The following is a 17,188-nucleotide window of genomic DNA, read 5'->3' as shown; positions in this document are numbered from 1 at the left end:
GTTTAGGCCTCAGCTGATTCGGTCATTTTATTTCTTTTGGCTCTACTTGCAATAAAATCCTGCAGCTGGGGCAGATAGGCAAAGAGTGAGAGAAGCCAGAGTTGGACAGTTCTTCACCAGAACACACATAGGTCACTCAGCTTTCAAAATACTACTTCATTTCAGAATGTGAAACAACGTTCTTTTTGCTCAAGAATCCATTTCTCTTATGTGGCATGTTTTTGTTAGTCTGCTATTTGTATTTCACCATTACAGGTTTGATGGAAAATAAACCCACTTGATACTAAAAGATGAAACATGTGGGAATTATTTTGTAGACACTGGCAAGGAATTGTTGGTTGTTTATAAGATCCAGATTTCAATTAGAATTAAGAAGACTCTAGAAAGAGAGGTTTTTGAGACTTACAATCTGTAAACACTTATTACTTTACAAAACCTGCATTTTTTAATCAGATTTTCCCCTAAAGACAACACAACTTTAAAGAGAGCTAGAAGAATAACCAATATTAGGTTTGAAGCAAAAGAACGTGTTCATATACAAACATTGAAATACGTCTTCTGTCACATATGTTAACTGAAAAAAATCTTTACAATTAAAATTCAAGCCTCCCAGTACATAACATGAGAACACTGTATTTTATATAACTGTTTTTAAATTGTTTATATAATATATTTTGCATAATTAAAATACATATCAGCATTTGTTGTTGGAAGTCATTTACATGGAAGCATCACATGATCACATCTTTATGGCCTAGGTTTGAGATGGTATAACACCAAAATAAATGCAGATAAATTTAGATTAAAACCCAACAATGTTTAGTCAAGAAAAGAAAATAGTTTTGTAACTAGAGAACCCGTAAAAAGTTGAGAAAAATTAAACCCTGTCTGCATATTATTGCTCATGCCTTGGCTGTTACTGACACATTCACTGAGTATTTTGAGAAACAACTTTTGGGGTATCAGAATTTTATGGAAGGTTTGTCAAACATCAATTGAGAATTAACCCAATACTACTCATTTAAGGAACTGGATGAGATAAAATGCTAAGAACTTAAGCCAATGATGGTGGTCAAAGGTCTCATTTTCTGTTTATACAGAAGTTCAGTAAGTTTCAATTATCATAGTCTTAATGCTGTAACTGAGAAGAAGTCAATCAGATAAACCAATTACCATAGCTATTTATCTGCATGCTGTTGAGCTGGTCAGCAAGTTGTGCTGGAGAGGAAGCAGGTGCAGTACTTGGAAAGGCTGCTTGGGATTGATGACTGTAGGGAGGATAGGAAGCTCCTGTGTTAGTTGGAGGTGAAGGACCTTGAAACCTAAAGGAAAAAAATCAGTGCAGTTATGCAAAAAAATTACAACTCTCAAAGATCTCATACCTCCTCAGATGGTGCTGAAACAATTAATTAGGACAAAACCCTAATGGAGTATGCCCACATTCTGCTCAGAAAATGTACGCTTGTATTAAAATACACAAAGGACACAGAGATTGCACACTTGTTTAATAAAAACAGGCAGTCCATGTTCGGTTGCACACTTGTTAGAAACAAAGCAGAGTGAGTGTGATATGGCAAAGTGAGAGCAGTAGTAACTGTAAGCCTGAAGATTAAGAAACACAAGCTTCTGAACATATCACAGCACTCCATGGCTTGTCCAAGCTTATAAAGAAAGACTCCCTACCAAGGATGGATGAAGAAGATTAGGAGAAAAATCTGTGAAGAGAAGAAAAGGAAGTGAGGAATGCTTGAGGAGTTCTCTGTAGTAGAGGAAAAAAGAAGATGCAGGTAGAGAAAAACTTCATGACTGTCAGATATGGAATATGTGAATGCAAGAAAAATAATCAAAGAAAAGAAAGCAGTAACACACACATGGCTTAAAAAGGCATTTTCTACCAGACTATTTCACTCTGGTAAAATAAGATCCCAGGCTATGTCTCAGAGACAGATCAACATGGATTTTTCCCTTGTAAAACTGAGGATGAGCCCAGCTATTTTAAGAGAAGTAGAGCTCGCTTTACTTGAAATTTTTGTCTAGATACTTCCTGGCCTAGAACAGCAGCTCTGAGCAATTCTGAAAAAAAACAAGACCAAGTGAAGAACAGGAGATGTGCAGCTGTCAGGGCAATGATGGGAAGCTACAGAAGAGAACCAGTATTTTGCTAGCTAGGTCATGTCAACCTGACTCTATTCACCCTGTTTTGTCATCTTCAGGACAACCACCACTCCTCCCTATGCAGGAGTACAGCATCCTGAACAACTAATCACCAGTCTTTTTGGGTCCTCCTTCCCACAGAGAAAATGAAATAGCTACACAAAAAGCACAGAAGGAGATGAAGATTTCAACCAAGTACAAGAAGAATGTTGTTAAACAGTGTCTAAGTTCACTAAAACCAGAGGAGCTATGGGTACACAAACTAATTTTGCCACTCCTGGGAAATGTGGAAAATAACTAATATTTGACAGAATTAAATAAAAGAGCTGCATATTGACTCAAATACTGACTCATATTTACCTGCAACACAAATAATAAAATAAAGCTTGTGTAATAAAGCTTGGCTATCCCCTCATACAACCTTTTTGCAATGATTTCTTTCTACAGCTTTCACCTGTCCCTGTTTTCTCCCCTTCCCATTCCTGCCTCCTTCACAGAGAGGTAACAGAGGTCAAACAGCTCAGGTGTTGATCCTTTCCAGTCACCTGTGTGGCTGCTGTCCTGGTGTACCAGAGCCATTCTGGAAACTGGTCTGGCTCAATTGCTGTGCACCAGGTGGTGGAGGCCCAACAGGAGCTGGAGATCCAAAAGGCACAGTTGATTTGGACACACCTGCAAAAGATTAAGCACTTTTATGTAAAACCCTGTAAAAAGAACAAGATGGGCAAGAAATGCAAGTGTGCAGCTCTGCTCTGGCATTAAGAATAACAGGTTTGGGTCACCCTGCTTAAGCAGAGGGGTTGGACCAAAGGTCCCTTCCAATCTCAGTGATTCTGTTGGAAAGCACAGATTTCTGCTCAGTTATAAAAGCAGATACAAAAAACTAAGAGAGAGTAAAAAGCAAACAAACAGCAGTTCATAACTTTCCAGCAAAGAACCCAAGAGGAATAGTAAGAAAAAAACAATGAACAAACAGACACAGCTATCAGCAGTTTGGGGCAGTGCTAATTCTCTGTCACCCAGTTATATTTCAAGGTAGAAACAAGAGGTCCCTTTGATTTCAGAGGCCAAGGTAAGAATGAAAACTTGAAACAACTTGTTAAAGTAAAAACAAAAAGAGCTTCCATATGTAGAACCTGCTCTCCTGTGCTGAAAAGTGTTCCTAATTCAGACCTAGTATAGTGACTGTGAAGAAACTGTGGTTTATGTAAACAGCAGTGTTGAATGAACAACCTTTCAAGAAACTGTATTTCTTGAACTAATTTCCCTTTACACTACTCTAACACAAAAAAAATCATCTGGTATGAAAACCAGTATTTACCCCAAGTATTCCAATAAGTCAATTACCAGAAGCATTTCTATCAGAATTCTGACTATATTCAGCATTTGATTAGAGGAACACAACTCCTGCTGTCTTTTTAGAGAAACTGGGTAAAACTTGTTTTCTGTTTCCAGTTGCAGTATCAGTGTAAAATTTACACACAGTAGAAAGAGATGCAAAACACTGGTAGATAAAGGTAGAGTCTGAAAACAAATTTTAAGCCAAAATAATACCTGGTTGAGGTGCTGAGTATGAAGAGTTAGGGTCCCCATAATGTCCATAATGAATTGAAGAACTGGGTGGTCCAAAGCCTCCTATTCCTGGCTGGGATTGGGAATATGGAGGAGCTGCAACATATCCTTGTTGACTCATAATGGCAATTTTCTCATTCCAAGTATTGTGTCCTATACAGCAACCTGCAAAAAGGAAAATGACATTCACTCATATTCATCACTCTCTCTGCATTTTAAAAGGCTATGAATAGTATTCTCCCCCCAAAAAAGATAAAAGACACATTTGAAGGCAAAAAATTACCTGAAGTCAGGGGCAAATATTGGTTTTGCTCGATAGCTTAGTTTGCTCAGCATTATCACATGCTGCATTTAAATGGGATTCACCTATCCCAAGCTCACAGAGAGAACTGTAAGCAATGGATGTGCAGATGGAAAAAACTCTCAAAGGAAATTCCCATACTATTCTTTTTACTGGGAGAGCCTTGACTTCAACTACACATGGAAAATACCCTGTGACTCCTGCTCCTCAAATACCAGCCATGCCAAAGAACACAGAACTCACTGAGAAATCAGCAAAGGCAGAGTGACCACAGCAGAAGACACCCCCTAGCAACGACTTCTCCTGTGCTAGCACGCCTTATTTTACAGGAGGTGTGGAATACAACACCAGTTTTCCACCAAACCTTTTACAAACCTTCTGCATCAACCCCACCCCAAGCAAGTGATGGAAGACTCCTTGCTTTTGATGCTGGTGAAACAGAGAATAAAGTACAGGATACAGAGAGTTCCTAATTCTGGCTGTCTTCTGCATTACTGGCCCAGGCCTGAGCAGCCTTTTCACTCCAGAACTCCCCAGTGTGCCAAAACTGAGCACAAGGCATCCCATGAGGGACAGCTGAGCCAGTATGGCCTCAACAGCACTGTATGCTGCCCTTGCTTTTATCAGACATCTTCTCCTAAGTTTCACATCTTCATCTTGTTGTTGTTAAATAAATGAAACAAGCAACCCCCAAAGTCTGATAGATAGCAATTCAGAAAGAGTTTTTTAATGATGAGAGCATTCACAAGATATGTAATTTCTTTCTTGGAGTCAGATTTTGTTTAACAGGACAGAGTAACATTTTAGAAAACTTTCAGGAAAGAGTGTCCTCGTAATTGCCATCATTTTTAGAAGCAAAAAATCTCAAGAATCCTGCATTGACAAACCATATAGATTGTATTTCACCAGATTAGTTTTCAGATACAGAGCCCTTGCCACCAAGGGATCTGAAAAGTTATTAAAGTTGCACACTCTGCAGCCTTGATAACAAGATTCCTCTTTTTCACGTCAGAGCTTCCATTTTGATAGCAGACTGAATTTAACAGTAACAGAATTTCGCTTTCTTGAGGCCCAAATTAAACTGTTATGAGAAATGCTGAGGATCCAGCCTGAACAAGCATTTACTACTCTTGTAGAGTCCCAAGCACATAAGCCACTCATTCCAAAGAACTACACAATATAAATTAGCATTTCAGGTGTTAGGTGTTCCTTTGAAATAGCTTTCCCAACCACCTGTACTTCAGATTCTTAAACTCAAGCCATGGAGTCATTTTTAAACATGGAAACTGGATGAAAACAAAACACTACTTGAGTTTCAGAAGCACACACAAAGGCACCTTGAAATTACAACCCCAAGAACACACAGATAAATTTATGCTGCACTGGCACATGTCAGTAGAAAAGTTATCCCTACCAGAAAGCCCATTCCTAGGCTTCCCAAACTAAACAGATATTTCTGAAGAAAAAAACCTCAACAGTTTTATTGATCATCCACATCAGACAAGAAATTCCTCAGAGCTGGTTACAGGGCCTGGCCCTCTCCACATTCCTCACTGCAGCACAAGACTTCTCAGATGCAGTGGTTAACTGCTCCCAGGAGTTAATCCTATGGAGTTTTCTCCTATTTATTGGTTAACAAGGTAAGCACAGGGAGAAGAAAGAAAAATGTTTAATCAGAAGCTTGCTGAGGCCAGCTGCACCTTCTTCCCTCCCCCACCTCCATCAGGGAAGACGCGGCAGTAAGAGCTTTAGTTGTTCCAAAAGACACTAAATTAGCATTAAATTACCTACGCACCAGCACAGACGTACACACACTTTATATCTACGTAAAGGAAGAGATTTTCACTTAGAGCCAGCTGCACCTTAAGCTGCAAGAGCATTCGGAGGAAATTACTTCCTCAACAGCTTACTCACACACACACAAGAAAAAAAAAATCTTGCCACGTCAAACTTCCCACAGACAGTATAAACACAGAGAGCTTGTGCTGAAGTGAGACAGAAGCTCTAAGCAGAGATGAAATAATACAAGTTCTTCAACACAGTTCCAGACTCTATTTAGCACCAAGGACACTTATTCTCCTCTCAGGATAGGTATATATACCAACTACCACAAATGAGTGTTTTAAGGTTGCCCGAAGGATTACGAGCATTTCAGAAATTATACCGTGGGGGTGTGGATGCACCACCACACCATGAAAAGAGTTCATAGAGAAGGTCATGAAAACTTTTTTTCTCCTTGTCTCGACACTAGTTTACCTTGTATCCCATAACCTGGGGAACAACACCAACACTGAAGAACAGCTGCAGAATTTAATAAACCTCTATTACCGAATAGGCTGTCAACTTTCTCAGAGGATCGCTGCACCTATGCAACGCTCTGCTGTCGTTGGGAATATGTAAAAGCTAACTATGTGCAAACAGAAGTAGGACAACAGAAACAAAAAGAGGCTCGAGTCCTTGGCTCCCTGAAGGAGAAGTATCAACTTTGTATTTGTTGGGAGACACTGCTCTCCCCAGCACGTCGCGCAGGCAGCGGCGCCGTCCCTTCCCTTGCAGGGTCAGTGCGGTGCCCATGCCGGGGTGCGCGCCCCTATCACACCCGCCGAGCGAACACCGCTGCACGCACACACCGCATGCAGCACAGCCACACACCTATTTCTGGGCTCTTTTCCGGTACCACGCTGCTATGAAAGCAAAATCTCATTTTTCCCCGTTCGCTGCCAAGCTTTACTACATCTTTGCATGCACGTAACTTTTCTATCCCCATCGCCTACGAGCTTTCAGCCACCGTAAGCTCGCAACAGGTCCGGCCCCGCGCTCGGAGCCACCGCCCGCCCCGCGGCAGTCGGTACCTGTGCCCGCCCGGGGCCGGGCTCCGCCGCCGGCCGCAGCCCCCGGGCTCGGCGCTGCTGAGGGCGGCCGCAGCCCCGCGCCCGCCGCGCCGCCCGCGCTGTCCCCGCGCCGTCCCCTCAGCCGGCGGGGCCGGTTGGGACCGTTACCTGCGGCCGCGCGCCCGCTCCCTCACGCGCCCGAGTGCCACGTCTGAGGCGGCCCGGCGCGGGCCGCGCCTGCGCAGTGCGGGCAGCGAGGCCGCGCCCGCGGCCGGGCCGTGCCCTCCCGGCGGGGGCGAAGGGCAGCCCGGGGCGGTCAGCCTGCCACGGAGCTTCCTCTGGCCCGGGGGATCCATCCCGCTCCCATCACAGAGCCCGGTTACTAAAGGGACACTTGTTTTGCTTCGATATGTGCTTGAAAAACAGAATCACGGAATCAGTTAGGTTGGAAAAGACCTCTGAGGTCGTCGAGTCCGACCTATGACCGAACGCCACCACGTCAACTAAACCATGTCCCTCGGTGCCACGTCCAGGCTTTCCTGAAACGCCTCCAGGGACGGTGACTGCACCGCCTCCCCGGGCAGCCCATTCCAATGGCTGGTTATCGATTCTGGGAGAAATTCTTCCTAATGTCCTACCTAAACCCCCTCTAAAGCAGCTTAAGACTGTATCCTCTCATCCTGTGGCTAGCTGCCTGGTCGAAGGCGTATATATGTATATTTACAACTACATTTTACACATATATATCTTGCATATCTGTATGCAAAATTATGCCACCTGAATATCTCCAGTGAAATATGATGCAGGTACTTTACCTGTTTGCATACTCTGGTTTTAATTACTGTCCAAGTGCATTTAAAAATGCTGCCTTGGTTACAGGATAGGTAATGTTTTTCTAATTAACAAAGTAGAAACATGGGAGTAACATGAGAGAGATTTGGAAGTAACATGAGGAAGATGTCTTTGTAAAGTTACTTTTCTTCCCTATCACAAATAAACATAATTGTGTTAAAGTAAAAAGAGACTGGAAAAAAAGTAATCACTCAAAAACTCACAGAATCATAGAAAATCCTGAATTAGAAGGGACCCACAAGGATCATCAAAATCCATCTCCTGGCCCTGCACAGGACAGCCCCAAGAATCACATGACAACAGCTACGTAACTCACGTGTATCTGGAATTCAGGCTCCAGAGGCTTTCTTGTCCTTGCTCTACAACCTTATTAAATCTTCTGAAAGTTCTAAACAGTTTTACCTAGAGCTATACCTCAGTAATGGCTGTGAGCTCAAAACAAACTGTCCAAAGCATTCATTGCTGTACAAAAATATTCTGAAAAAACCCCCAGGACCTTTGAAGCAGATGTCATGATGAAGATACACGGTGGCATCCTTTACATGAAAGATTAACTAGAAACCTCAACAAGCAACACAAAGCAGGCAAGAACAGGGCTTGATCAGTCTTATTCTTGCTAACCAGAGCTAGATTCACCACTAAATAATATAAGCTGTTTTTCTATGTGTTATCAGAGCCAATACATTGGATATGTCAGGGGCAGTCTAAAAGCTTTCAAATCTCTCCCAACTGTCTAATCAGAATGGAAAATGTCATCCCTGAGGTGACAAGCATCGGTTAAACTGGATGTGGTTTTGTGGTTTTGATACTGCAGGGTATCAGTGACGCTTTCATAAGCAGGGTGCAAACTAATGCCTTTCATCATTGCTGTGCTGTAGTTCCACTCCTCACCCTTATCTCTTTTCCTGGTTATAACAGACACATTAAAGTTATGCAAAAGCTCTTCTGAAATACCACGCCACTGAGGAAAATAACCGGTTTAAGTTTGGACATTCCCTATTTTGCCAGGGAGACAGGCAGCCACTGTCCCAGCAGTCCTGCTGTGTCTCTCTCTCTGAGCTATTAACAGTGAGCAGCTGTGGATAACTCAGCACTGAGGAACCCTGCACGTACTTGGCCACTGAATCCTTACTATCAGATTTCTCCTCCCAGAAATCAGCTCCAGTGAAACCGAAACATGAGATCAGCAAAAGATACCAAGGAGAAGCCATGGCACTGGAAGTTCCTCCCTTAATTCAGGCCCACTCTGGAAATGGATCCAGATGCCTCTTTTTTTCAAGGATGCTCCTGTTGTCCTTTAGCCTGGCACACTGAGACAAAAGACATGCAGCATGTCACAGTCTGCATGTTTCTAGTAGGATTTATCTTCTGTTTTCACCTATAACATTTAAAGTAATTTAAGATTTTCAATTTCAGAAACGTGGAAACATCATTAAAGACTAAAGTGTGTTTTAGGAATATAATTTCACATGAGAATGTGAATGAAATGAGAATGCAGGATTGCTAAACTATTGTAAGTAATTGTATTAAATAATTTTAATTAAACTGTGCCATAAAATCTGAGAATCAGACTGGTTTGGTCTTGATCATTGTCAGCAATGATGAACTTGTAGGTTAAATTACCTTTCTTAACAGAATCAATTAAGTTGGAAAATTTATCCTGTAGTGGTACCTATGCAATGCTACTGATAATGAATGTGATTTCATACATTTCAGACCTAATTTGGAGTAGTATACAGGCTCTAGAAAAGGCTACCTCAAATCTTTCAGAGACCATTATAAAATTTGGTTTTTAGTTATTATTACTTTTCAAATAATTTGAGATTAGACCGTTCCCGGAAATTACTACTGGAGGTCTATAAAAGCCCCAGTTGAGCAAACCATGCAGATCTCCTGTCTCTATCTCATAGCACAGCCCATTTAGACAATGTGTGTGTGATTCCAGGAAACCTAAATCCTATCCTAACCTGTTCAGTTACTGCATTGCTACAAGGTGCCAGGAAGAATCAGAACAAACCTTTCCCTAGGGGAAGATGTGGGCAATATTTGGTATGTTTTTTAAAGTAAACACTATTTCATCCCAAGGAATAGTTCATAAAACTCCAAGGATTACACATTTTAAAAGGTGCTTCTTTTTGTTGAAACTGGTTTTCTTCTTTTATTTCATTTGTATGTCCTTCAGGCAAGCTACAGGTTTGCTTTTGCACATCAGAAGGGTCCCAAGAGCTATTTACATAAAAATATACTTTGTTTTCTTATCTTGCTTACCTATATTCACTAAAATCTCCTTTAATGCTTTGCTTACTGTATATTTAAGGTCTATAAAAACCAGCTTACAGCTCAGTGTAAAGTGCTTTACAAGAAAAATGGAAATTATATTTAAAAATATTATTTGATTAAAATGAAGGCAAGGACTTTGGTATAAAAAAACCAATGAAAGTTTGAAGGTATGTTGTTCCTCTCAAAAAATCATGTGTCAGATTAGAAAATGCTATATGAAGAAAAAGAAAAGATGTAATATTTCAGAAATCAGAACACTACTGTCAGAAGAAACACATCAGTGCTGTGACTCAGCTGCATTTCTAATATAAAAAGCTAAACACAGTAGAAACCTGAAAGAGAGTACAGCAGAAGTGAATACTGATATTTTGATTCAACAGTCTCAAAGGCAATTAGAAAATATTATTGGAGTGCACCCTTTAAACACTGCCCTATAGGGAATGAAAACATCCAAGGGTTTTCAGAATACCAGACTGATGTCTGCAGGCCTTGTTATTCAGCACAAACAATACAGGAATGTTAAAATCCTGGCCATGCATTTATTGCTGTATATTTTATGTACCCCATGTTAATAGATACTTCCTACAGGGACTATCCACTATCACAAATGTCAGCTCAGGCCACAGTAAAGGAAGAATAATTCCTGACTGGTTTGTTGGGTTTTTGTTCACCAAGGTAACTCAGGCTGTGGATCAGAGCACCCAGGACCACGGTGAGTCCTGGCCAGTCGAGGAGGTCACTGGGAGGCCATTAGGGACTGCTGAGCACATGGATCATGCCAGGGAATCTCCCTTTTTCCTTCTGCTGAGTGCTGACCTCCCACTCCACAGTGATGGTAAAGCTGTGCTACCCCTCAGGCTGCTTCCAGCATAAAGACATCCTGGCACCTTGTGCTCATTAAAGTTTCCAAACTATTTTTGGATGAGAAGAAGTGTGAATCCAATTCCAATTAATAAACTTGTATTCTGTTTGTCTGAATTCATCTGCAAATTCATTTTGACTGATTATACATTCTATTCCCTGCTGTGAACTGGGATGTTTTGTTGGTTGCTGGTAAGCTTTAGAGCAGCTGCACTGCTTCACCCTAGAAATGGCTGAATTTTGTTATATCCTGCAGAGGATGGGAGGACTGGGAGTGCTTCATTTCTTCCCTGCCCCAACCCTTTTCAACATCACTGGCAACTGGGAAATCCACAATGACTGCCCCTGCTGTCTCCATGCTCCCTAACTCCCCCAGAGGACAAAAACCAACCAGCACAGAGAGCATTCACTGCCTACCTCAGAGACTGTTGGTAGAGTTTGCTGGCACTTGTGCAAAGCAAAAAATTCTATTTAGGCATGAAAAACTACATGCAAGTGAAAGAGTACTTAATGCTATTATTTATTAATGCTATTATTTACTCAGGAGACACTCTGGGTCTTGAGAACAGGGCACTTGCCTTAAAGCCAAGGTCCTGATCTCCTGTTAAGTTGGTCCCCTTTTAACTAAAACCACTTTCTTTTCCTGAAACTAAGTTAAACAGAAATTTTTATAAAATGCTTTATGGTCCACATGTGGTAAGTTCTATGCAAGCCACACGTTACAAAAGCAAATGTGCTTGAGAAAAATGACTGGCTGTTTTCTCCCAAAAAATACTCTCTGGCTAGTTCAAGACTCTGGATTTCCCAATATCTGCAAGCTGTGAGACTCCTCTGCTTACTCTCACTGACTGTTGCTATTTTGGTTTTCTAATGAAATCAACATTCTGGCAACTTGATCCAGAGCATTTACAGGAGATAGATGTGGTGTTCTGAGAAAACTGCTGTGATGTTTCAGTTGGAGAATTTAGATTCTGTTTAAAATTCATTTACTACTGTCTAAGATGCATGAGAGTGGAAGACTGCACTACCTGTGCTTAACAAAAAAAACCCCAAGACTTGATTATCCTGCTGTAATTGCTACTTAATGAACTCTAACATAAAAACAAAGATGAGGTCTTAGTATAATCTGATTAATAATGTATCCCTTATAAAGAACTGTGAATAAACATTAGGCCATCAGTCTGAAAGAACAGCAGAAAGTTGAACCAGCCTTTCTCTGTTTACCTGCTGAATGTATGGAATTTCTCAAACATTGATATATTTCACTTTAACACTCAAAAGCATCTGAAGCAGCTTTATTTAGACTAGATTTCATTTTGCTTCCTGCTTGTCTTTAAAATGTCTGATGTAGTAGTGGAGTTTTGCTACAGAGCAGTACTCAAACTTACTAGCAATAAAAAAAAGAGTAGCTGACTGAGTTCTTCATAAGAAACTGGTGATTTGATTGAGTTACTTAAGATGCAAATACTTCTATGTGTGTTCTTACTTTGACTGTGCTTCTGCTTTACTCCACCATTGACGTTAAATATTAGTCTTGATCACAAAGTAATCTGTAAGTTAACCCAAAAATACTGGGTTCATGCTATATGGATACCTTTAATATAAAGCAATTGATGCCTTCCCCATGATCAACAAAAATAAACATCAGAATTATTTTAAAAAAAAATCCATCAGGTTATTTTTACACCATAGGAGCAACAGAGGGATAGGACATGCACCTGGAGTTAAAATTAAGGGCAGGAGCAAAATTCCATGCCATGCTTGGTGTCACAGCATGTGTGGTAGCTTTGCCCTGTGGAGGCACATAAACCACTTGTTCAGCATTTGCAAACACAGGCAGTTGCCTGGAAAACAGACAGATCCATGTCAAGGCCAGCTACAGAGTACATGAGCACCAAAAGCAGAGGCCTGTACCAGAGGCAGAAGGAGCAGAGAAGTTTGGAAACTGGTTCCTGGCAAGAAGATGCAGTGCAGCAGGCAAGGCTGCAGGATCAGCAGGGGTTAAATATCAAGGTGTTTTTGGAGGGCAGATTTTTCCAATAGAATCTGCTCCACTTGGAAAGGAATTATTTATCAAAGAGTTGGAATTCTTGTTCCTATTGCCAGGAATGAAGATAGCTGGATTGCTTTTTAATCTATCGCAGTTATTTGGATGGAAGGTAACATTTCATGCAGGGAGGTCCTGGTTGTGTCACCTCTGGTTCTCTGGTAAAGCCTAACCAGAACCATTCAGAGGCAGAGTGAGCAATGCTGTCTGCCTTTTGCAGGCAGGACTTGATGCCAAGGTGACTTTTTATGCCCTGCCCTTTTGCCAGATGCTGTAGTTGGAACCACCAACATCAGACCCTCTGGGGCACACACTGAGCAAAACCCTTCCCTGCAGCTGTGAGCTTCACAAACCTTACAGCTTATTTTGTAATACAGAGCAAAGAGGGAAGGAAAGGATACTCCAGGAGGACTCAAACTATCAAACTACAAGCAGAGAATTTCAGAGGTTATCATATTCCTCAAGGTTTCTAGCAGCTATTTCTCCCATTTTCCAGGCCCAGACCAAAAAATGAGAATTTTTCAGTGTAGTAACAGAACCCAAACTTCCTGAGCGCTGTACTATAACTCAGTTTTTCTCTGCTTCTCCTGTTCTTGTTTTCACTATGGAAAAAATCATTCTTAGGAGCCTTCCAAGTAAGAAACAATACTTGCTTTAAACTGCAATGCAAAAATAGTTGATTTTTATGCTGGACTGCAGCCATGCATGTAATTGAGCCCTTTCCAAGCAACCAGTCAAGGGGAGTGAATCACCTCTACACTTGCTAACAGGAAACAAAATTTAAAAGATAAAATCTGATGCAGGAGAGTATTCATCAGACTAATTTTAAATATTTGTATTCAATCCTAAATCCCCACTAAACCATATATTTAGTAGATTATTTGGACCTACTTCATATCTCAGCTATGATGAAAACATATTTTCTAACTGAATATGATGTGATTACTCTTGATTAATTTCACTGTTGTACCTCAGAGGAGAATTTGGCATGGTGAATTTCTTTAGCCCAACACGCTGGCATGAAATGTTCTTTCAATAGGAAGAGAGGAGAGCATAAAATCCAACTGTTTTAGATGAACAGATGGCTAAAAGGTGCCGTGTTACTTAACTGCCCCCCTTGAAATGACAATTCAAAGAGCAGGATGAAGCATTAGGGCAGAGGTGAGGAAAGTGAAACACCTGCTTGCATTACTTACATGCGTGTTCCATTCAAGGCTCTTCCAAGCTTTGGCAGAGAAGATCAATTTTGATTCTCATAGGCTCTGTTAGGAAGAATGTGATGCAGCATCTCCCTGCCAAAACCAGAACAAAAATGACATGTAAATAGCTTTCTTTTTACTTTAGAGGCTTTTATCAGAATTTTTCCAACTACTGAAGCCAAAAATGTAGTCATCCCATCTCCTGGGAATCAAAATGAAAAGGAAATACACACCTAAGAGTCTTTCCAAGTCCCAAGAGTAAATTAGTTCTTACTTGCTAAAACACAGGGATAAGTAAAACCAGCAGTGGAATGGCACCTGGAAACATGAATTCTAGCCCAAAACATTACTCCTAGATTAATAAGAAACAGTAATTTCAGCATCACAATTTTTTCCCCATGTTCACAATGAACGTGTTTTACTTTCTCTCACAACAAAGTCTTGTAGCTATTTTGTGAATTAATTTTTGGACACAATCTGAAATCCTTGTCTTTTCATAAAGGAAAACCTCAAAAGAATTTTCTCCAGAAGTCCAGGGGAAAAAAAAAGTTAACTTCTCTTTAGCTAGTTTAGGAAAGTATTTCCTGATTATCCAAGACTGGCTGTGGTAGGAACAGGTAGGACAAACACCAAAGAAACATGAGAGGCCTCTTCCCCAAATTCTTATCTCTTTGAGTTATCTATATATTTTTATACATTCTTATGTCTTATATTTCATGGTGCAGGTCTTTGGCTGCATAGGCCCTGTGTACATGATTTGAGAGCTGCTCCTTAATTGGACTGTAGTTACATTCTCTACACAAATTTCCATTTACTCTTGTATAATTCAGCAATGCTCAATGCTAACAACATTGTTTCTGTGTTTTGGAGGAAAGTGGCTTCTTTTGCCTGTTTATTTGGATTTTCCTCCTCACAAGAGATCCAGAACTCCTGATCTAGGATGACACCCAGTAACCTAAATGCTGAGAAATAAGCTCCTGTACTTTTCTACGCTTATTCCACTGTGCTTCATTTGCCAGTCTTGAAGCTGGGGAAAAAAAAAAAAAAGGAAAGCAGGGCTAGTTCTAAAATTCCAACCCATCATACAGTACCTTGCCATATAATCCACTTTAGGAATTAAAATTAAAAGCTTTTACCTTCACTGGTGAGGAACTACTCATGCCTAATATGAGTGTGAGCAGAGTTTTCCTGTCTAGCCTTAGAGGTAGCTAAGATTTATCTATGACTTGTATATTTGATTTGTTTTCACTAAGAACTTGGTATTACTGGTTTTGGTACCCTTGCCACTTAATGTCTGTACTTCCAGTGAGCAAATCTGTCTGGCAGTGCACTGCAATGTTCCTCATGCAATCAACACATCTGGATTTTATTAATTTGTCTTGTAGGACAAGAGAGTTTTGTTGGGAAAAGATGAAGAGAATCAGCTTTAATGGACGTTAGCTGGAGCCATGCATTTGAAGCTTCCATCAATATATTTAATTCACATTGTCATTTTATACCTCTTTTGAAAATTAAATCCTTTCCATGTGTCTCTATTCCTTGTTGCTTCTTAAGTCAGGAGAAAAAAGACTTAAGGGTAGCAATTAAGCAGAAGTTTATTTTTCTATTTCTGTAACATTTGTGGAAAATGATATTTGCTTTTGCCTTATGTAACTACTGAATTGTAGGACTACAAAAGAAGGTATGTTACTAGGCAATGATTTGGGAAAAGAACATGGGCTGAGGTGCCTGACATTGCCCAGTTTGCAGAAGTCACTTAAAAAAATAATTTGAAGGGATATATTGGAAGAGGTTGTCTTCCCTTCATTGGAAGAGACTATGTGCCGTGATTTCTTAAGTGGCATGGCTGTGATTTTATAATTTTTTTCATTAAACCAGCTATATATTTACAAGTGAGGGATTTTCTCCACATAATTAACAACACAAAACAAAAACAAACAGAAAAAGCCCCCGAAAACCAATCCGAAGTAACAAACAAACAAACAAAAAAACCACCAAGAACCCACCAAGCAAATAAGCACTGACTTTTTTTTTTCCTCCCCCCCCCCCTGCTGATTCTACCATTTGGCTAAAATCACATTCTACAATTAATTGGGTATTTTGTTAAATTGTTTACAGATGATACAGTTAAATCTAGAAAGCAGTTAAAATAACTATTATTGGAGAACTAGCTTTTGTTGATTTTAATGTGGAAAAAAATCAGATATGAAAAGAAAATGAAATGCAGATAAAGGAGGAAGCCAGACCATCTGGGTACTTACAGCAGTAAAATGCTGCCCATAAATTAGAGATCATGATATCCCCTTTCCCTCTGTCTCTTCCTCATTACTAAGGAATGGGTGGAAATGTTTGCATTTTTAAAGAATCCACAGACCTGGGATACTACTGTAGGTGAAATGAAAGCTTTGCTTTTATTGCTGGATGAAAAGACAAACATATGTCTTATTTCTTCTCACATTTGAAGAATGTCTTCTGAACTCAGCTGCAGAAATACTTGATTATTAGATTTTAGATAAATCCACTTGTAATAAAACTGTTCAGTATCATAAATTATGACAGCACAAGGAGAAAATATATGGACAAGTGGCAGCAGATGAGGCAAAAAAACCTAAGAAGTGGTCACCAAGACCACACAGAGCTTTAAAGGAATTAAAAGCTGAAATAGCTGACCATTACTGAGATTAGAGAGTGCCATTTTTTAGCTCAAGTCTTCCAAGAGAGACTCAGAAAACAAGAAGTCTGTCAGCCTGATATCTATCCAAAAGAAAGAGGTGGAAGCTGTATTATGGAACAGTGGACATCTGGATGAATATGACTTATCTGGGAAGAGTTAAAACAGTTTTCATAAAAGGAACTCCTGCCTCACAAACATAAGGCAGCTCTTTGAGGGGATCAAAAAACACGTGGATAAGGGTGATCTGATTGATCTTGGATTTACAAAAGGCTTTCAACAAATTCCTTCACCAAAGGCTTTTAAGAAAACTAAGCAGCCATACCATAACATGGCTTAGAAGTATAAGGTGATACACATTGGGGAAAAAACCATTAATTCACATATAAAACTATGTGCTTTGAACTAAGCAGCAACAGA

General features: G+C 40.3%; 1 protein-coding gene across 1 annotated transcript in view; it reads right to left on the bottom strand.

The window, feature by feature from the left end:
* SEC24D (SEC24 homolog D, COPII coat complex component) overlaps positions 1–14,179 on the bottom strand; it is a 49,619-nt gene extending 35,440 nt beyond the window's left edge. Inside the window, exons 1-4 of the mRNA XM_036382769.1 lie at positions 14,095–14,179; positions 3,709–3,891; positions 2,700–2,826; positions 1,174–1,322 (exon numbers count right to left, since the gene is read on the bottom strand). Of these exons, the coding sequence (XP_036238662.1) occupies positions 1,174–1,322; positions 2,700–2,826; positions 3,709–3,891; positions 14,095–14,107 (472 nt within the window). The 5' untranslated portion in view covers positions 14,108–14,179. The remainder of the gene's footprint in view (positions 1–1,173; positions 1,323–2,699; positions 2,827–3,708; positions 3,892–14,094) is intronic.
* Positions 14,180–17,188: the final 3,009 nt, after the last annotated feature.

The sequence above is a fragment of the Molothrus ater genome, chromosome 4 (assembly GCF_012460135.2).
Source record: "Molothrus ater isolate BHLD 08-10-18 breed brown headed cowbird chromosome 4, BPBGC_Mater_1.1, whole genome shotgun sequence".
In the NCBI taxonomy this organism is placed as follows: domain Eukaryota; kingdom Metazoa; phylum Chordata; class Aves; order Passeriformes; family Icteridae; genus Molothrus; species Molothrus ater.
The sequence above is the reverse complement of the archived record's forward strand: the minus strand, read 5'-3'. Positions and strand labels throughout refer to the sequence as shown.